We start from the raw sequence: 21,896 nt of genomic DNA, 5'->3' as shown, positions 1-21,896 counted from the left end.
CCGAGTGGTCCAGAATGGGCATCGGACCTCAGAAGTGTCCCTGTATATACATACTGTAGGTGCAGACCTGCTGACTGACTTCTTCATACGCAAGTAACAAGGATTTTAACTTAATACGTGGGGATTTAAAGAAAGGAGGGACGTGTGCCTGGCTTGTCTGGTTGACACCAAATGCGGCACTGCATTTTCAAACATCTACTTGGTGACACATGCCTGTGTTCCTGCCAGCAGAGAGTTGTCCGGATGTGACAAGACCAAAGCTGTGCTGCATTCTCTGTCAGATGTGACCTGATCTTAAGGATATTATTACGGAGTAAATCTGTTAAACTTAAGAGGGTGTAGTAAAATGGTCTTTGATGGCCAACAACCTAAGATTGTGACCCAACTTGATGGGTTTTAGCAATAATGAACCAAGCTGCACAGAGAGAAGGTCCTGAACAGGCAGATGGCCTGGGATAACAAGGAGGTCCCTCTTTGCCAGGTTTCACTGGAGATGATGCTCCATCATCCAGGTTGCAATATCAGTGAGACATGCCGAGATTTTAACTGATGCAGTGTGGCCTTCTGAAGGGAAGGACAAGTGCAGCTGCGTATTATCAACATAACGCTGATTAAAGACACCATGGGCCTTGATGACAGAACCTAGTGAAGAGGTGAGGGCCCATACTTACGTAATCAGCCTTTTTTCTAAAAGCACACTTTATACTTATTTTGGCTTTAAAAATTGTGAACATTTGGGACGTCAATAATAGTACTTACCAGAGGAATGCGTGTATAGTTGGGAATCCAATCCACTGCAGATGGTTAGAAAATGCAAAGGAGCAACATGAATACACCAAATGACCTCCGACTCCTTAGGAAATTGAGGCGCCTCTGACTCTCCTTGTATGTGGAAGGTCACCAAACATCCTCAAACTACTCATGAAATCGAGGTGACACTTGCCCTTCTTGTATAGGGTGGGCCACCAAACCTCCTCATATTCTCCACGAAATCAACACATCTCTGACCCTTCTTTTATACAGAGGTACTGTGTTGGTTACCCCACTCAATCTGATCAAATGAACCCCAAGGATCTTATATTTCCTCACTACCCCCACATCTTCACTATCAATGAGAACCGGGGGAACAGTTGCCTTGATGGACCCCCTCGAAGGCTGTTGTTGAGGTGCAGGTGGTTTAGGTTTGCACCATTCAACAAAGTCCTTCCACCAAAGTCTTGTATTCATCCTCCAGTTCCAAACCCCCAACCATAATAGTCTGCAGTTGACACAATTCAGGATGGTGTCTAAAGTCTGACGTCTACAAGGTAAACAGGAGTGGGGTCAGTACAGTTACCTCACGAGAGATCCAACAGAAGATGAGCAGCAGGTCATCAGTTCTACCATTTCTCTTCTCATCAGCAGTATGGAAGTGCCTTTCAAAGGTTTTTTTATTGCTGAAAACCCCCAAATGCACAAACCAAACCATCCTGGACACCCAATTGTTTCTGCATCTAACTGTCTCACTACTGATAGTTGTGCTTTCTTCGACAGTTTGAAGCTCTCCCATCATACTAGACACAAAACAATGCTCTCCATTGGTCTGAAAGCACAAGTTTCACAGTCCCAACTGCTTTATCTTTACCATGCACTCCACCTCTCTGTACACAGTCATTCCTCATAATGGGTATTCAGACAGACGTCCAGTTCAGGATCTTGCCATGAACACCTTCATCGGACTGGCAGAACTGATTCTTACTCTCAAAGCCTTCTCTTTTGAGAACAGTCACAGCAATGGGACCTAGCTATGCCAACATCTTTATCAGCTGGGTAGAAAAGCATCCCCCCTCCCTCCCTCCTCCTCCTTTGGCTTTATATTGGACCTGTAGAGAAGATCTGAATATTGTGTTGGTGTTGCCTCTTGCTGCAGAAGCAAGTTACAGGAATTCATTAAGGATTCCATTAGTTTCCATCCATCTCTCAGGGTTACAGTTGGTGTCCACCACAAATTAAATATTAGTCTTTCTATCCGCTTTCCTTCAACCTTTTGACTCAGCTACCTTCTCGGCAGCTCCTTCCATCCCTGGCATACTAAAAACTCTCAGCCACTTTCACCATTCTTTAGACTCTGCCGTGATGAGATTAGATTAACTTTTGTAAGGAAGCAGGCAGAATGAGGAATTTCTCTAAATCAATCAGAGGATACCGTAGACAGGATCCTTAATCAAAGCAGAAGCAGACCTCATCACGTCCAGCTTTACAGGAAACCCGGATAGCGAGACCTGCATCAATTCCACTGGTACACTATCTCTCTCAAAATGTCTGTTTAGCAGGCAGATCCTTCCTCAGGAGCCTCATTTCCGACCACTCCTTTGATCTCCTTCCACCAACCAACTAGCCTACGCAAACTTCTCATTAGCAGCTCAAAGAGCAAAATTCCTCAAGAGGCACACTCTCTGGTCATTTCAATATTAAACAATGGGCCTCTTGCTAAAGATCTTATTTATTACATTTCTAGCACAAAGTGTTCAACCTTCTACAGCAACGAAACAGGGAGACAGCTAGCAGAATGTTACAGGAAGCACGTTTGAGCCGTTAAGACCAAAGACCTTACCAAGACAAAGACTGCAGAACACTTCATATCCCTCGATCATAGCCATACTGATGTCTCCGAGTTCTTTCACAGGGCTTCAAAGACACTTTTTAAAAGAAAATCTGTAGCCGTTCAGCTCATTCTCAACCTTGGATCACAGATTTCTCCAGGTCTTAATGACTGTTTATCCATCCATCCATTTTCCAACCCGCTGAATCCGAACACAGGGGTCTGCTGGAGCCAATCCCAGCCAACACAAGGCACAAGGCAGGAACCAATCCCGGGCAGGGTGCCAACCCACCGCAGGACACACACACACACACACACCAAGGCCAATTTAGAATCGCCAATCCATCTAACCGGCATGCCTTTGGACTGTGGGAGGAAACCCACGCAGACACGGGGAGAGCATGCAAACTCCACGCAGGGAGGACCCGGGAAGCGAACCCGGGTCTCCTAACTGCAAGGCAGCAGCGCTACCACTGCGCCACCCATGACTGTTTAGTTTCTTCCTTTATCTTCTCCAACAACAGCTTTTGTCTCACCTACCCTTCCTTACCTTTTCTTCCCTTCCCATATTCGTTTCCTGCCTGTTCCATGTCAGTTGCACACTTGATGAAGGCTATATACAACGTAGCATCTTTTATCTTCTTAGTCAGAATGACATATTGTATACCAGAGGCATTCAAATTGTAAAATGTCCCCAGAGAGAATGACAATTGCTGCGGTAGATTTTGATCTGCAGAGTGAATGATTTTGGACCCCTTATACAGCACAACTGAGGAAAGAGGGTTGTCATTTTGTGAATAGCATTTATCACTTCCATTTCTTTCCAGGTAAAACACAGGCATGCAATATGTTGAGGACAACAATTACAGATTTATTTAGGAAAGGCAATTTGCAGGACACACATGAGATTTTTTTTTTTAAACTTAAGCTGGAAGGCGACTTGATGTTGGCCAAAATGCATTACAGCAGGACCCTCCTCTTTTCCTTGTCTTCACTTCTATTTTCTATTTCTTGTTGTTCAAAGCTCTACTGACATCCTTATTTATTGTTATTGCTCCAATTATGGAGCTTAGCGTCAATCATCCCATTGAGTTTGGACACTGGAATTTCTTTCTGGATTTCAGTTCAGTATCAGCCTTCCTGGGATATTCTTCGGTTGGAAGCTCATCATCAGTTATGGTAGCAATATAACCGATTTCTTCAGTTTTCCCTAGTTGCCATACCTTTTCTATTTTAATGGCCCAGTAGCCCTGGAAATCTGACTTGACACCACACTATAGGCTTTCTTATTCTTTGGAGATTCACACTAATGGTACCACCATCATGTACTCTAGTGCCAAGATGGCTGGTGGGCACCATTCTGCTCAAACCGAATGAGTTTGTTTCTTAGGTTCTTTTTAACACTATAAAACCCACCTTCCTCATCGAAGAGACTTAGGTGATGAAGCCCAGTGCTCATTAGGACCCAACAGCTCTGGAGAATTAGCATTACACGCAAACCTCACTTACTGTTTCACTCCTCCTGCCTTCTTCCTGTCTCATGTGAACTCGTTTGTGCTTCTTAAGATGGTGCCTTCGGTTGAATCCTTTTCCACACTCAGTGCAGCAGTAAGGCTTCTCTCCGGTATGAATCCTCACGTGACTCCGAAGACTTTTGCTGTCAAAGAATCTTTTCTCGCACTCTGTACAGCAATAGGGCTTCACTCCTGTGTGAATTCTCCGGTGCCTCCGCAGGCCTTTACCATCAGCAAATTGTTTGCCACATTCAGGGCAATGATATGGCTTCTCCCCAGTGTGAAGTCTTGTGTGACTCAGGAAACATTTCCTGTCAGAGAATCGCCTGCCGCACTCCGTACAGCCGTATGGTTTCTCTCCAGTGTGAATCCTTTTGTGGCTCTGAAGGGAGCTCATCTGTGAAAATCGCTGGCCGCATTCGGAACATCCAAACGGCTTCTCTCCAGTGTGAGTTCGTGTGTGGCTCCGAAGGTGGCTCATTCGGGAGAATCGTTTCCCACATTCAGAACAACAGTACGGCTTCTCTCCCGTGTGAATTCTGGAGTGGGTCCGGAGATGGCTCCGGTACGAAAATTGTTTGCCGCATTCAGGACAGGTATAGGGTTTCTCTCCAGTGTGAATTTTTGAGTGACTCTGAAGGTGGTTCACCCGTGAAAACTGTTCGCCACATTCGGCGCAACAATACGGCTTCTCTCGACTGTGGATTTTTGTGTGTCTCTGAAAATATCTCTTCTGGGAAAACTGCTTGCCACATTCAGAGCAGCAGTACGACTTCTGTCTCGTATTGCTACATTCAGATTCACGGTTAAACATTTTCCTCACCTCTTTGCACAGAGACAGAGCCACTAAGCTTGTATTGTGCACCTGCTGCTGGATGCTGATGGCATCTATCCCGCTTAGGATTGGAACAGGCAAGGGACCGCACTGTGGTGTCCAGTTCTCCGATCCCGATGTTGAATTCTTCAAATTTTCATGATGTACTGTCTGTTGTGGTTTGCACTGAAGAGTAAGTAAAGACGGGGGCAAGCTGCAATCTTCTTGTAAATCTGCAGGAAAACAAATGAACAGCTTTACATAAGGAGGGTAAGTTTACAAAGAGAGTGGACAATACAAAAGCATTTGCCAATTGACAACACTCCAGTTCGTTCACTGAAAACGGGCTCACTTTATCAGCAAACAGCAAGCCTACCAAAGTCACCCAAGAGTTAAAAGTACTGCCCCTCAAGTGAACGATCGCAAGCTACCTAAAAGACCCATGGAGAGAGCAAAGAATGCCTCGGCACTCAGGCAAGCACTGGCACAGTGTTATGATATTCAGAATGTCAACATCTTTAAGACAAACTTTTTTTTATTACGGACAACTGTTGCCTGCATTGATGTTTCCATTTATTTTGGATAATACTTTATTAATCTCTGAGGAGAAATGGGCTTTTCACACGACTTGCTGTGGTCATAGCTCAGCATTGCAGCATTTTAATGGCAACTTGATGATCAGGAGATCAAAATGAATATGAAGAACAGCCATGGCAGGGGTGGGCAATGTCAGTCCTTTGGGGAGAGGGGCTTAGTGGCTGCAGGTTTTCCTTCCAACCCAACTGCTTGATTAGAAACCAGTCTCTTTAACTTTTTGGCTTGTCAGCCTGCAACGTTAGGTTCTTATAGCGTTGATTTTTTCCTTTCCAAGGATGGTCATCCAAATGATCTGAAGCCTAAAATGTCTTGTCACATTTTTCTCTTAAGTGTTTTAGTCAGTCATTGTCCAACCTGCTATATCCTAACACAGGGGTCTGCTGGAGCCAATCCCAGCCAACACAGAGTGCAAGGCAGGAAGCAAATCCCTGTGCAGGGCACGCCAGCTCACCGCAGTGAAGTGTTTTATTAAACCGAAAAGTGCCTGATGAATCCACGCAGGTGTAAATGGAAACAAGAAAGACGGAGAACTGCTGACTCCCTTTGTCATTTGCATTTCATTGCTTATAAGGAGCCATTAAAAATACTGAATCTTCTTCTTCTTTCGGCTGCTCCTGTTAGGGGCTGCCACAGCGGATCATCTTCTTCCATATCTTTCTGTCCTCATCATCTTGTTCTGTTACACCCATCACCTGCATGTCCTCTCTCACCACATCCATAAACCTTCTCTTAGGCCTTCTTTTCCTCTTCTCTAGCAGCTCTATCCTTAACGTCCTTCTCCCAATATACCCAGCATCTCTCCTCTGCACACGTCCAAACCAATGCAATCTCGCCTCTCTGACTTGGTCTCCCAATTTGAACGGACCCTCTAATGTCCTCCTTTCTAATCCTGTCCCTCCTCGTCACACCCAATGCAAATCTTAGCATCTTTAACTCTGCCACCTCCAGCTCTGTCTCCTGCTTTTTTCTGGTCAGTGCCACCGTCTCCAACCCATATAACATAGCTGGTCTCACTACTGTCCTGTAAACCTTCCCTTTCACTCTTGCTGATACCTGTCTGTCACAAATCACTCCTGACACTCTTCTCCAACCTACTTGTACTCTCTTCTTCACTTCTCTTCCACAATCCCCATTACTCTGTACTGTTGATCCCAAGTATTTAAACTCATCCACCTTTGCCAGCTCTACTCCCCTCATCCTCACCATTCCACTGCCCTCCCTCTCATTTACACACATGTATTCTGTCTTGGTGGTCCTACTGACCTTCATTCCTCTCCTCTCCTCTCCTCTCTAGAGCGGATCTCCACCTCTCCAGGGTCTCAACCTGCTCCCTACTATCGCTACAGATCACAATGTCATCAGCAAACATCACAGGCCACGGGGATTCCTGTCTAATCTCATCTGTCAACCTATCCATCACCATTGCAAATAAGAGTATTAAAAATACAGCATGCAGCCGTTTAAATTAAGCCTGAAAGCCGGAGAACCTTAACAAGCAAGACCACTAAAACGAAGCATCAAAATGTCATTTCACCAATAAGTGACTTCTCATTAAGAAACAGGGTTGGAACAAAAACCTGCAGCTGCTGCATCCCTCCAGGACCGACGTTGCCCACCCCTGAATTATGCGATCAACAAGGAGAGAAAGCCACAAGCTCATGGCTGCAATGATTTCTGTAAACCACCAGATATCACTCTTTTCAAAGCTGTGTATCTTTTCTTGGCACAGTGAACAAGAAGTGTTGTAGGGGGTTTATTTGCCCATCACTAAACATCACTACACTGCAGAAGACTGGCCTTTCTAGTAAACATACACTGGCCTTAAATTCACCACATATGGTTACTTTTCACTTACCTTCACCAGCTTGATTTGTAAATGTTGGTTGTCCTTCTGCGATTCTCCCCAATGAGTTTTTGTCGTCTCTTTTAACACCGGGCATCAGTGATTCATGCTTTACACGGACCCAGGGCTCCAAAGATGAGGTTTGAGAAGAGGCTAATCCATCCGGACAGCCGTATTGAAAAACGGGTTCCAACTTGACCTGGCTTGTACTCTCGTGTCTCGCTGTGTCCCCGGTGACAGACTCCTCCTCGGGCTCTTCTTTAATGACAACTAACCCCAGTTCACAATCCTCCTCCTTAATGGAGGGACTGTCCTGACTGATGCAGACAGAGGCCCACTCACAATCCTCCACCACCTCTTCCTCCTCTTTAACTTTGGACATTTTCTTCATGTCAGCCCGACACTTCTCCTGCGTCACAGCCATTTGTGGGTTACGTTAAATGGCGGGCTCTTCTCTGCTGGGGAAAATAAAAATGCAATGACATTCACAACTGAACCAGAAAAGAAAAAAATAACAATAATACATTTTCAGCCTGGGTGTTAGTGCTTGCCGAGTTAAGATTCACATCAGAGACCACACTATAACACAGTGTGTAGCAGTGTCATTTTTTTCGTTAAATTAATTCTTTTTATTTATTTTTTTTTAATATTACATCTATTTGACTTTTTCATAAATTGTTAACATTGCATCAGAACATGGTTACTATACTGTTCTCGTCCTTGGTGTTTGAACCAGAAACTAAACAGCAGCCAAACTCTACTTCACAAAAGATTAATAGAGTCAGGAGATAGCACCTTGCTCCAATTTTAATTCGATTTAATGAAGTTAGAGTGAAACTGAAAAAAAGTAAAATACAAATAATTACTGATTTAAATAAACAATATAACTTCGCTCTATATTTATCAGATTAACTTAAAATAATACTTACAAGCTTTGCTTCGATGGGACTAACACTGACTAATCGTGAAACATACTGGCTAACTATTGACTTCCTGTAATTCTATTTCCGCTTCCTTACAACTATGTACATGAATATTCATAAGGTTATATTAATATTCCTTTGAACATCAACAGTTAATAGTCATTTTAACCTCCTTGGCATTAACCCTGAATGTGACTAAGGCTCAGGGTTCAATGCAATTACAGTTAATCCCAAATCAGACCCGGGGTGACAGTAATACCGTATTTACGCATGTACCATGCACACATTATTTCCCCGAAAATTAGCATTAGAAAGTCAGGTATGCGTCATACACGAGGAAATGTAATTCTGTAATGTTTACTTGTTCTGCTTGGGCTCGCACACTTTCTCTCTCACTCTCTCTCTCTCATTGCTTGCTCTTCGCTCATTTCGCTCTCTCTCTCTCTCTCTCTCATACATTAACCGCTCCTTCATCTCTCTCTCTCTCTCTCTCCGCTTTCGCTTCTCTCTCTTCATTCTCTCATTACTTCTCTCTCTCTCTCTCTCATTATGCTTTCGCTAAGCTCGCTCTCTCTCTCATTATGCCTTCTGCTTCATCTCGCTCTCTCTCTCATTATTGCCTTCCTTTCAGCTTCGCTCTCTCTCTCTCTCATTAGCTGCATTTCTTTCGCTCTCTCTCTCTCTCATCATTGCGCTATTTCCTTTCGCTCTCTCTCTCTCATTGCTCATTAGCTTACCTTTCCTTCGCTCTCTCTCTCTCATTGCCTTCGCTTCCTTCGCTCTCTCTCTCTCTCATAGGCAGCTTCCTCGCATCTCTCTCTCTCATTGGCATTCATTTCAAACTTTCTCTCTCTCTCTTCTTGAGCTCATCGCTCGCTCTCTCTCTCTCTCTCTCTCTCATTGCCTTATTTCGCTTTCTCTCTCTCTCTCTCTCTCTCTCTCTTATGCTCATTCGCTCTCTCCTCTCATCTCTCTCTCTCTCTCGTCCTTACGCCTCTCTCTCTCTCTCATTCATTGGCTTACTTTCCTATCGCTCTCTCTCTCTCATTATGCAGCTTCTTCGCTCGCTTATCTCTCTCTCATTGCTTGCCTTTCGCTCCTTCGCTCTCTCTCTCTCTCATTAGCCACCTTCGCTTCTCGCCTCTCTCTCTCTCATTAGCTTGCAGCTTCGCTCATCTCTCTCTCTCTCTCTCTCATTACCTTCGCTCGCTCTCTCTCTCTCTCTACTTTCATTATGCCTTCGCTCGCTCTCTCTCTCTCTCTCATTAGCTCATTTCATTGCCTTCGCTTCGCGCTCTCTCTCTCTCTCCATTAGTAGCTTCATTTCGCTCTCTCTCTCTCATTGGCTTATTTCGCTCTCGCGCTCTCTCTCATTGCTCATTAGCCTACGCTCTCGCTCTCTCATGGCTTATCTCGCCTTCTCTATTTCGCTCGCTCTCTCTCTCTCTCATTGGCAGCTAGCCGCTCTCTCATTATCTCTCTCTCTCTCTCTCATTATGCTTGCAGCTGGCTCGCTCTCTCTCTCTCTCTCTCTCTCTCATTATTATGCTCGCAGCTCTCTCTCTCTCTCTCTCTCATTATACTTCATTCGCTTCGCTCTCTCTCTCTCTCTCATTCCATTCACGCTTCGCTCTCTCTCTCTCATTTCGCTTCGCCTTTCTCTCATTTCCTTGCATCTCTCTCGCTCTCTCTCTCATAGACATGACTCGGCTCGCTCTCTCTCTCTCATTGGCACATTTCGGCTCGCTCTCTCTCTCTCTCTCATTATGCAACTTCGCTTCGCTCTCTCTCTCTCTCTCTCTCATTTCATTGCTCGCTTCGACTCTCTCTCTCTCATTACGCTGCTCTCTCTCTATCTCGTTGACTTACCAAGCTCGCCTCTCTCTCTCTCTCATCACTTGCTTTCGCTTCCTTCTCTCGCTCTCTCTCTCTCTCTCATTACTTCGCTCGCGCATCTCTCTCTCTCTCTCTCTCTCATTACTTTCTGGCTAATCGCTCGCTCTCGCTCTCATCTCTCTGCTATTCTCATTATACTCTCGCTCGCGCTCATTGCTACTCTCTCTCTACTCTCTCTCTCATTGCCCCTTTCGCTATCGCTCTCTCTCTCTCATTGTCACGCTCGCTCGCTCTCTCGCTCTCTCATTGTGCCTTTTCAAGCTCTCTCTCTCTCTCATTAGCGGCTGCGCTCGCTCATCTCTCTCTCTCTGCTTGCGCTCGCTCGCTCTCTCCTCGCTCTCTCATTGCTTAGCTCAGCTCGCTCTCGCCTCTCTCTCTCATTATGCACTCGCTCGCTCTCTCTCTCTCTCATGTATGCTCGCTTTCTCTCTCTCATTATGCCTTCGCTCTGCTCTCTCTCTCTCTCTCTCTCTCATTCCTTATCGCTTCGCTCTCTCTCATTAGCACTCCTTGCTCTCTCTCATTATTACTCATCGCTCTCTCTCTCTCTCTCATTATGCCTTTCGCTCTTTCTCTCTCTCTCTCATTATACTCTCGCTCTCTCTCTCTCTCTCTGTCTCGCATTGTACTTTCCGCTCTCTCTCTCTCTCTCTCTCTCTCTCTCTCTCATTGCTCTCGCTCTCTCTCTCTCTCTCTCATTGTTTGTCTCTTTCGCTCTCTCTCTTGCGGCTCTCATCTCTCTCTCATTGCTTATTGCATATGCTCTCGCTCTCTCGTAAGCCAGCTTTTTCATCTCTCTCTCTCATTAGCTTAGCTTCCAAGCATCTCTCTCTCTCATTAGCGGCTATTTCGCTCGCTCTCTCATTATGCAGCTGCTCGCAAGCTCTCTCTCATTAGCCGCATTTCAGCTCATCTCTCTCTCTCATTAATTGCGCCGCTCTCTCTCTCTCTCTCTCATTAACGGCTAAACGCTCTCTCTCTCATTGCATTAACTTGCTCGCTCAGCTCTCTCTCATTCTCATTATGCGCTCATCGCTCTCTCTCTCTCATTAGCGCAGCTACTTTCGCTCTCTCTCTCTCTCATTAGCACATTTCTCTCTCTCTCTCTCTCTCTCATTAGCACGCTCGCTCTCTCTCTCTCTCTCATTGCAGCTCGGCTCTCTCTCTCTCATTGCCTTGCCTCTCTCTCTCTCATTAGCTTAGCTCGCTCGCTCTCTCTCTCTCTCTCTCTCTCATTGCTCTCTCTCTCTCTCTCATCATCTAACTCCTTATACGCTCGCTCTCTCTCATCTCTCACCTTACGCTCGCTCTCTCTCTCTCTCTCATTATCATTACTTGCCTCTCTCTCTCTCTCTCTCTCTCATTCTAGCTCGCTCTCTCTCTCTCTCTCTCTCATTAGCACGCTCGCTCTCTCTCTCTCTCTCTCTCATTATACTGCTCTCTCTCTCTCATTATAGCCTAGCTCTCTCTCTCACTATGCATTTCGCGCTCTCTCTCTCTCATTATACCTTCACTTTCATGTCTCTCTCTCTCTCTCATTATGCGCTCGCTCTATCTGCTCTCTAGCTCGCTCTCATTGCTCTCTCGCTCTCTCATTATCTCGTTAGCAGCTTCAGCTCTCTCTCTCTCTCTCTCTCTCATTGCTTGCGGCACCATCGCTCTCTCTCTCTCTCTCATTAGACGCTCGCTCGCTCGCTCTCTCTCTCTCTCTCTCATTAGCTTACGCTTTCGCTCTCTCTCTCTCTCTCTTACCGCTCGCTCTCTCTCTCTCTCTCTCTCTCATTGCACTCTCGCTCTCTCTCTCTCTCTCTCTCTCTCTCATTACTTAAGCAAGCTCTCATTCTCTCTCTCTCTCTCTCTCTCATTGCTTACGCTAGCTCGTCTCTCTCTCTCTCTCTCTCTCTCTCATTACGTTCTTCGCGCTCTCTCTCTCTCTCTCTCTCATTGCTTGGCTGTCGCTGTTTCTCTCTCTCTCTCTCTCTCTCATTATGCGTTCGCTCTCTCTCTCTCTCTCTCTCTCTCTCATTGCTTGCAAGCTTTCCTCTCTCTCTCTCTCTCATCTCATTATGCTTTCGCTCTCTCTCTCTCTCTCTCTCTCTCATTAACCTCTCTCTCTCTCTCTCTCTCTCTCTCTCTCATTATCTCGTTAAAACTCTCTCTCTCTCTCTCTCTCTCATTACGCTCGGCTCATGCTCTCTCTCTCTCTCTCTCTCATTGCTTGCTTTCATTCTCTCTCTCTCTCTCTCATGGCTCTCTCTCTCTCTCTCTCTCTCTCTCTCATTATCGCGCTCGCTCGCTCTCTCTCTCTCTCTCTCTCTCATTAGCTTACGCTCGCTTTCGCTCTCGCTCTCTCTCTCTCTCTCTCATTATTGCTTGCGCTCGCTGTCTCTCTCTCTCTCATTAGCGCTCTCTCTCATTAGCGCTCGCTCGCTCTCTCTCTCTCTGTCATTAGCTTCTCTCATTGCTGCTCGCTCTCTCTCTCTCTCATTAGCGCTCGCTCTCTCTCTCTCTCTCTCATTAGCGCTCGCTCTCTCTCTCTCTCTCGCAACGTTTTCTATACAATCACAATGCGCATCATACACGGGGTAAAACGATTTTCGTTATTTTCTTTGTAAAAATTAGGGTGTGAGTCTTACACGAGGGCGCGTGGTACACGAGTAAAAATGGTAATCCACTTTTACAGCATAAAGCCCAAATAACTTTCAGAACTTGTATTCTACTGCCAACTCGTGGATAAAATAACATATCACTCTGCAAAAACACACAAAAGAATATGTGTGCGTTTTTCCAATAAGATAACTGTACCGCAAACACGGGTGTGGGGGCGTGGAAAGTGGGTGGAGTCAAAAGAGATAGAGCTGACAGGGGCACCATCTTACGGGCCTCAGAACGTCTCAGGTCGCTGAATCTGCCTGAAGCCTAAAACTACTGCAGCTGGACTCTAATGAATATTCATGAGTGGGGTAAAGTCTTCAATCAAAAACACAATGCTGTGCAAAGCCAGCTTTGGAACAAACTGAAACGGAACAGTTAGTTGAATCAAGTGGTAGTGACGATGATGTCAGTTGATCATCTGATGTTGACACGGATACTGAAACTGATGTATACAGCACTGTATGCCCACACTGCCATGCCACGACCAGTGAATTCAGTTGCACAAAGCCACAGACAACTGCTAGTAGCTACGTAGAAAAAAGGCAAAATGATTGAGATTACGTGGAACGGCAAAAAAGACATTAGCTCCTTAAGCAGCACCTGTCAATGTCCATGTCAGGAGAAATGTGGAAGTCACTAAGCCCTGAGCTGTGGTACCCCACACCACCACAAGGGTCACATTGATCACACTGTTGATGCTCAAACAACAGAACAAACATAAGAAAAGTGAACACACACACACTCTTTTACTGTCCTGATTGTGACATCTGGCTGTGCGATGGTGACTCATCGGGTCACATGAAGGGTGTGTAGTAAATCTGCATCAGTAGACAAACCTCTCCTGCTGAATTGGTGTTGACACTGGAGTTGTTGAAAAAGGAAAAAAAAATCAATGTGTTTCACCCGTATTTCTGGAGGTAAACAAAATGCAAAAGAGGCTACAGAGAAGGATTGGAGGTTCCCAAGAACACAGTGCTCTCCATAGTTTTTAAATGGAAGAGGTTTAAGCAATCACAACTCTTCCTAGAGCTGGCCAAACTGACCAAATTGGGAGAAAACGGCCTTAGTATGGAAGACGATAAAGAACAGGATGGAAAAATCTGTGTGGAGATGGGAGAAAAATCCAGAAGGATGCACATCACTGTAGCACTCCTCTGACCTGGGGCCTCATGTACAGCGCCTTGCGCAGAACTCGCAGTACAATATGGTGTACGGACAAAACTAGAAATGTGCGTACGCACAATACAAATTCAGAGGCATAAATCTATGTGTAAGCAAAGTTCTTTGCAGCTTTTCTTTATACATCCCAATTAACGTGAATTTTGCCTATTTGAATAGGCAAAATCAATATAAATAGCACCTTCCATTCAGTGTTTTAAAAGCACATGGGGGAAAAAAAAGAAGAATTTCACCGAATGTGAAATGGAGGTCCTGCTCAATGAAGTGGAGGCAAGGAAAAACGTACTGTTTAGTGGCTTAAGCAGTGGTTTAAGCAACAAAAGGAAATAGATTGGAGTTGCACAGCATGGTGGAGACACTTGAAAGTTCAAGTTTAGAAGGACACACAGTGGCCAACATTAAAAAGAAGGGGTCAGATATCAAAGTTGACGTGAAAAGGTGAGTTGCAGCCCATCGTTTGAGTGACACCACCGCTGGAGGAGGTGGTGCAATTCCGGGACTAGCATCATTTGAGCAGCGAGCTGCTGCAGTTATTGGGGAGACACTTCAAACGGACATTGTAAGTTCGCTCAGTCAGCAGGTTGGCGAGTGGGGTGAGAAGTCATGTCTTCGGCAGGTACCCGGTACCCCCGTAACCCAAGTAATTATGTTATATAGGGTGGTCCAGATCTAATTATGCAATTTCATTACACTATAACTTATTAAGTTTATTACTCCGAGCCTGTATCCTACTGAATGCAGTCCAATAATCGTGGCACACGATTTCATGTAAAAAATAATTTCTTAATGTGGGATTTTTTTTCCCCCAATGAATAAATGTACTTCAATTAAAGGTTGGATTTTTCTCTTTTTTGTGTTGTGAGCCTATATTTTTTGGGAGAAAAAAAGAATTTATCAGACGCCTAAGAACACATCTTAACCAGGGGTGCCAATAATTGTGGGGGGGTGTTGTATGTTCTACGGTTACATCATACAGATAACTTGTAATTCTGACCAAAGAGGTAATGTTAAATGTCTTATCTTACTGCCATCACGCACAACACCATTTTTAAGGTTGTTCCCCACACTTCTATTTCTAAGGATGAATGACTCATGAGTCGAGTCGGGCCATCTCAGTACAACATGAATGAGGCGCATTTTCACATCACAGATAACTGGCACGTGAATAGAGTGGAAATGCTATTTATTTACATGAGCACCTTCACTATGTATGTACTGTAATTAAGTTATGAAAAACTATCTGCCAGGACTGATTCTGCATTTCAAAAACACCATTTGATTTTTTTTTATTTTTTACAAACCATCATTTTATGTGGGCGGTACATTGGCGCAGTGGTTGCGCTGCTGCCTCGCAGTAAGGAGACCTGGGTTCGCTTCCCGGGTCCTCGATGCGTGGAGTTTGCATGTTCTCCCGGTGTCCTCTCACAGTCCAGAGACATGCTGGTCAGGTGCACTGGCAATCCTGAATTGTCCCTAATGTGTGCTTAATGTTTGTACCCTGCGGTGGGCTGGCACCCTGCCCGGGATTTGTTCCTGTGTTGGCTGGGATTGGCACCAGCAGAACGCCGTGACCCTGTAGTTAGGATATAGCGGGTTGGGCAATGAATAGATGGATTTAAAGCCGAGTTAGTAGTTAGTTACTATTGTCATTATCCAAAATAGTGCAGTGCTAGATCATTAATTACTATTCATCTCTAAAAAATGCCTCCTTGTTTTATGTGTAATATTAAGAAAATCGGGTACAAGTTTAAAAAAAGTTTCTAAATAAAACAAACAATACAGGCCGTTTTTGAAATGGCTTATAAATCAATGTATTCTGCTTTAAAGGCACACCAGACAGCAGCAAAGATGCTTTGGTTAATAACGCAAGTACAAAGACAAGAGTACAGCTCAGGCACAAGATGGTAAATGTGGTCTGCGCGGGGGTCCCGAAGTATTCTCAGTGGTACACCGGTGGGCCCTTGGTGGAACAAAGCTTGAGAAACAAACAACTCTTCTTCTCTTTTAAAAAGCTTGTCCAACTTTCACGTGGGGTTGCCATACAAGACCAGAATGCACTGTTTTAAAGTACATCATCTGATTGGCACTTCTCTGTATAATTTTGGAATCAGCAGACACTGCATTTGTGTTGTTGTTTGCATTTCTGTAAATAAATGAATATGAATTACGAGAACATTAAAAATGTGCCAAACAGGGTGAAAGTACAAACAGCACATACTGGGATGGCACAGAGTGAATGGCAGCGCTGCTGCCTTGCAGTCAAGGAGACCAGGGTTTACATCCAGGGTCCTCCCAGCATGGAGTTTGCATGTTCTCCCCGTGTATGTGTGAGCTTCTCCTGGGTGCTCCAGTTTCCTCCCACAGTCCAAAGATATGCAGGTTAAATGAATTGTCAACGCTAAATCAGTGTTTGGTGTGTGTGTGTGCGTTTGCCTTGTGGTGGAGTGGCACCCTTCTCCAGGGTTTGTTCCTACCTTGCTCCTCACCTGTAGTGCTGGGTGCAGTTTTGGTCTGGAGGCTACAAAATGTCCAGATAAGAACAACTAGGCTGATTGCAGGACTACAGGGGACAAGTTAAGAGGAAAGATTAAAAGAGCTGAGCCTTTACAGTTCAAGAGATTAACAGGTGACCTGACTGAAGTGTTTAAAATTATGAAGGGAATTAGTCCAGTGGATCGAGACGGCAACTTTGAGTTAAGGGTAAATTTGCACAAACATTAGCATGATTTTCTTCAGAGGACTACAAACATGTGGAATAAGTGACCAAGTAGTGCGGTAGACAGTCAGAATTTAGAGACTTTCAAAACTCGACTCAATGTTATTTTAGAGGAATTAAGTGGATAGGACTGGCAAAGTCTGTCAGGCTGAACGGCCTGTTCTCATCTCGATTGTTCTAATGTTCAGTGCTATCAGGAATAGCCTCCAGCGTCCCACCCTCTCCACAACCCTGGTCTACATTAAGCAGGTTAGAAAATGAAATAACTGAGTGAATGGGATGCCACTTCCAGTTAGAAGAAATCACTGCTGTCCAATTCTGGATTAGTGCAGAGTGAAAAGCAATAGCAAAGCCTGATCAGTTACGAGAGGTAGCTTGACAACACAGCAATAAAGGCTGCCTTTTTGGAAATCTTCAATAATATATCACAGGGGCAGAAAGGCCATTGTGGTGTGGGATTCTGCTGGTTTTCTCCTACACTCCCCAGACATGCAGGTTGGATGAACTATTCTGGGTGTGTGTGTGTGTGTGTGTCACACTCAGAAGGGTTAGGACACCTTTACATTGATGGAGGTTGGTTCTAGCATCCGCCCATTCTGAAATGAAGAGCTGTTGGCATCCTCTCTGTAGTCATTTATGTTGTATCACGTTTTTTAAAAAAAAAGTCATTGTCACTTATGGGCCAGTGGTATACAGTGGTGTGAAAAACTATTTGCCCCCTTCCTGATTTCTTATTCTTTTGCATGTTTGTCACACAATATGTTTCTGATCATCAAACACATTTAACCATTAGTCAAATATAACACAAGTAAACACAAAATGCAGTTTTTAAATGATGGTTTTTATTATTTAGGGAGAAAAAATCCAAACCTACATGGCCCTGTGTGAAAAAGTAATTGCCCCTTGTTAAAAATCACCTAACTGTGGTGTATCACCCCCGAGTTCAATTTCCGTAGCCACCCCCAGGCCTGATTACTGCCACACCTGTTTCAATCAAGAAATCACTTAAATAGGAGCTGCCTGACACAGAGAAGTAGACCAAAAGCACCTCAAAAGCTAGATATCCTGCCAAGATCCAAAGAAATTCAGGAACAAATGAAAACAGAAGTCATTGAGATCTATCAGTCTGGTAAAGGTTATAAAGCCATTTCTAAAGCTTTGGGACTCCAGCGAACCACAGTGAGAGCCATTATCCACAAATGGCAAAAACATGGAACAGTGGTGAACCTTCCCAGGAGTGGCGGCCGACCAAAATTACCCCAAGGCGCAGAGGCGACTCATCCGAGAGGTCACAAAAGACCCCAGGACAACATCTAAAGAACTGCAGGCCTCACTTGCCTCAATTAAGGTCAGTGTTCATGACTCCACCATAAGAAAGAGACTGGGCAAAAACGGCCTGCATGGCAGATTTCCAAGACGCAAACCACTGTTAAGCAAAAAGAACATTGGGGCTCGCCTCAATTTTGCTAAGAAACATCTCAATGATTGCCAAGACTTTTGGGAAAATACCTTGTGGACTGATGAGACAAAAAAAATGAACTTTTTGGAAGGCAAATGTCCCGTTACATCTGGCGTAAAAGGAACACAGCATTTCAGAAAAAGAACATCATACCAACAGTAAAATATGGTGGTGGTAGTGTGATGGTCTGGGGTTGTTTTGCTGCTTCAGGACCTGGAAGGCTTGCTGTGATAGATGGAACCATGAATTCTACTGTCTACCAAAAAATCCTGAAGGAGAATGTCCGGCCATCTGTTCGTCAACTCAAGCTGAAGCGATCTTGGGTGCTGCAACAGGACAATGACCCAAAACACACCAGCAAATCCACCTCTGAATGGCTGAAGAAAAACAAAATGAAGACTTTGGAGTGGCCTAGTCAAAGTCCTGACCTGAATCCAATTGAGATGCTATGGCATGACCTTAAAAAGGCGGTTCATGCTAGAAAACCCTCAAATAAAGCTGAATTACAACAATTCTGCAAAGATGAGTGGGCCAAAATTCCTCCAGAGCGCTGTAAAAGACTCATTGCAAGTTATACATAACGCTTGATTGCAGTTATTGCTGCTAAGGGTGGCCCAACCAGTTATTAGGTTCAGGGGAAAATTACTTTTTCAGACAGGGCCATGTAGGTTTGGATTTTTTTTTCTCCCTAAATAATAAAAACCATCATTTAAAAACTGCATTTTGTGTTTACTTGTGTTATATTTGACTAATGGTTAAATGTGTTTGATGATCAGAAACATTTTGTGTGACAAACATGCAAAAGAATAAGAAATCAGGAAGGGGGCAAATAGTTTGTCACACCACTGTATATGATTTACCTTCCAGCAGGAAGGGTCTGGTGCTCAAAGCGTGCTGGGATAGGATCTAGTTGCCTTGCTAGTCTGCCCTGGATAAGCTGCTTTAGAAAACAGATGTACTTATGAATATTAAACTGACAAATTAGTGAAATTAATAAACAATATATTTTATTCACAAAGATATTCTTAAAGTTGACAAATTAAAAATAAATAAATAAATAAATAAATAAATAAATAAATAAATAAATAAAGAAAGAAAGAAAGAAAGAAAGAAATAAAGAAATAAAGAAATAAAGAAATAAATAAAGAAAGAGGGAACGATTTGGACAATTAAAGCCATAGGAGTTTGTGACATTTGAAATTCTAAATTTACTTGTCTATTAAATACTACTCTTAGGTATGTGTTAACCACCTGCTAATGTGTCCCATACCCCACACACTGACACAGTCCCACAACACCAACAGTCAAAGGGGATGTTCTGGGATAAAAAAAAAAAACAAACAGATTTGAAAAGTGTGTCTTATAAAAGTAGCTTTAAGGAGTTGTTTTAAATGAAAGGGTTCTGATCTTCACTCATTCTCGTGGCGGTGACTTAATACGGGTTGAATTTTTTAGCACTGGTTTTAAGTAGTGTTTGTCAGTTAATGGACCACAACAGTAGGTGAATACGTTTAATATGCGAGATAAAGAGATAGATGGATGGCTGTGAAAGGCACTATATGATAGACAGACAGGAGATTTATTTTAGTATAGTAGGCAGGATTAGATAGACAGTCCCCAGGGAAATGAGGCTTTTTACAAATAGGATAGACCGAGTTGTCCAGAATGATCACATAATCATTTATAAACCCCATGCGTGTTTTAATCCCTCCACAGACAAGCCAATGGTGGTCACACTCACCAGTACTGACACCAATCAAGACACCCGAGATTCAGGGGTGTACAATGGCCGACCCTGCACTCTGACCAAACCACCGCAGGGGATTAACAAAGTATATCAAATCCAATCGCCCAATATTCAAGCTCTAAGCTGTTACATAGATTTTGTAAATAAAAGTATTGATATTTTATTAGAAAACAAAATGGTGGAAGTATTTAGGAAAAAATAATATTTCATATCAAACTACACCACTTGGGGGATGTCTCACAACTCCAAATGCCATGCCAAGAGTTCAAAATGACAAAAAAAAAGTTTATTATTATTTAAAGCCCAACATGTAATACAGGAGAACAGTAAAATACAAAAAAAAAAAAAATTATACCAACACCCCTCATCACACCCCCCAAGAATGGGAGCCCAACTGAACAATAATGTCCCCTGGCTGCTCCAACGTGTGTGTGTGTGTGTGTGTGTGTGTGTGCACCCCGCTTCACTATCCACCACATTTGGATCTTCGTCCTCCCTCTGTCCAGCATTGGTTACCCAGTCCTTATTGCTGGTTGCAAAGAGTTAAAGCTTCAGGGCCCCAAACATCTTCCAGGTACCCAACCGTAAGCACTTTTAGGGTCCAGGCTGACATCAGCCCACCTCCGGTGTCATATGGGTGGGACTTCCCCTAGCGGCACCAGAGATTCCTGCAAGTCAGACTCACTACAGAGGTGTGCCAGAGAGGACAAGATTGGTTGCCCTCCCCAGTAGGACAATGAGCGCTCCTCTAACAGTTTGGGGAACCTCAAATTCTGTAATAGGGCCTACATATGACCTCTGAGGTCTTGAAAGACATCCGGCTGTACGTTTTTGTTTGCATTGTGTTATTTGAAATATTTTGTTTTTCTGTGTAACTACTTGTTGTTAATTCATTTCTGTAAAGTGGAATTGGGTTTCAGATAGGCTGCTATATAAATACATTATTATCATTACTACTGCTGCTGCTGCTACATTATTATCATTACTACTGCTGCTGCTGCTACAACAGATTTTATAGGCATTTCAGGTCTGTACATAAGCATCGACAATTCTTATATATTATTTTAATGTTGAGGGCAAAAAGCTTTATTTTCTATCCAAACAATTTTATGTATATGCTATTTCTTAAACAATTGGGATTTTCCTTATTGATCTCCGCTTAATTTTTACAGATCCAAAGGTCTGCTAATAGTTTAGACACTTTTCAGATTTGTTTTTTGCTCAAGACAATATTCATAATGTTATCCATAAATTTGTAATACATTTAATCGCACGGCATAAAGCGCAATGTAATGCTGAGTTCTCTGAAAATCGCGATATCATTTTGACAGAGTTTTGGAAGGAGAGTCAAAGCTCCGTACGTATGTCATCGGAGCCTCAAAACGACAGACTAATTACACCGAGTGTCAAAAATAACGTAGAGATTAACAAACTGATACAAAGTCTGCGAATATCTAACCGCAGATCAAAATAAAATCGGAGAAAGTAGAAAAACCCCAAAGCCATAAAGCGAAGAGGCCAAACTCGGCTCACTTACCCTTCTCTTTGTCGCTTCTCTCTACAACCGTTCGCTCTACGGCCTCGCCAAACGTGCTACAAACACACACCGGGACACCCGAGCTGACCAGTCAACGCCAGCACTCAAAAACCCGGCAGAGCACCGCAGAGAGGCACAAGGTACACCGATGTTTCTCTCCAAGAGTCAGGCAGCGACTTCTGCAGTTCTGCTCCGCGAAGGAGCCAATTAAACTGCATAACCGTGGCGCGAGATAATGACGTCACCATCTGGCATATTGCTGTCAAAATAAAAGCCCAACCTCTATTTCACGTCGCCTCTATGAAATAACCGTTGTTCTTCAAAGCTGTTAAAGGAAGCATCGTCCGTTAATGGGCTTAAACTGGATCCGAACAAAATATATTCTGCTCTACCATCGTTAAATCAATTATTATACGATTTCCTAAATCAGCATAC

The 21,896-nt window shown here is 43.8% G+C and overlaps 1 protein-coding gene across 2 annotated transcripts; it reads right to left on the bottom strand.

Moving 5' to 3' along the window:
• Nucleotides 1-3,431: 3,431 nt before the first annotated feature.
• LOC120534505 (zinc finger protein 501-like) lies at nucleotides 3,432-21,733 on the bottom strand. 2 transcript variants are annotated; one of them, XM_039762108.1, is made up of 3 exons: nucleotides 21,462-21,733; nucleotides 7,362-7,807; nucleotides 3,432-5,142 (listed from the first exon to the last, which is right to left on the bottom strand). In XM_039762108.1, the coding sequence occupies exons 2-3, from the start codon at nucleotides 7,771-7,773 to the stop codon at nucleotides 4,070-4,072; spliced, it is 1,485 nt and encodes a 494-aa protein (XP_039618042.1). In that variant the 5' UTR covers nucleotides 7,774-7,807; nucleotides 21,462-21,733; the 3' UTR covers nucleotides 3,432-4,069. The 2 variants fall into 2 exon arrangements, with proteins under 2 accessions (XP_039618042.1, XP_039618041.1); XM_039762107.1 differs by having other exon boundaries at nucleotides 7,362-7,804; nucleotides 21,462-21,732.
• Nucleotides 21,734-21,896: the final 163 nt, after the last annotated feature.

This window comes from Polypterus senegalus, chromosome 8, assembly GCF_016835505.1.
Source record: "Polypterus senegalus isolate Bchr_013 chromosome 8, ASM1683550v1, whole genome shotgun sequence".
Classification (NCBI taxonomy): domain Eukaryota; kingdom Metazoa; phylum Chordata; class Cladistia; order Polypteriformes; family Polypteridae; genus Polypterus; species Polypterus senegalus.
The sequence above is the reverse complement of the archived record's forward strand: the minus strand, read 5'-3'. Positions and strand labels throughout refer to the sequence as shown.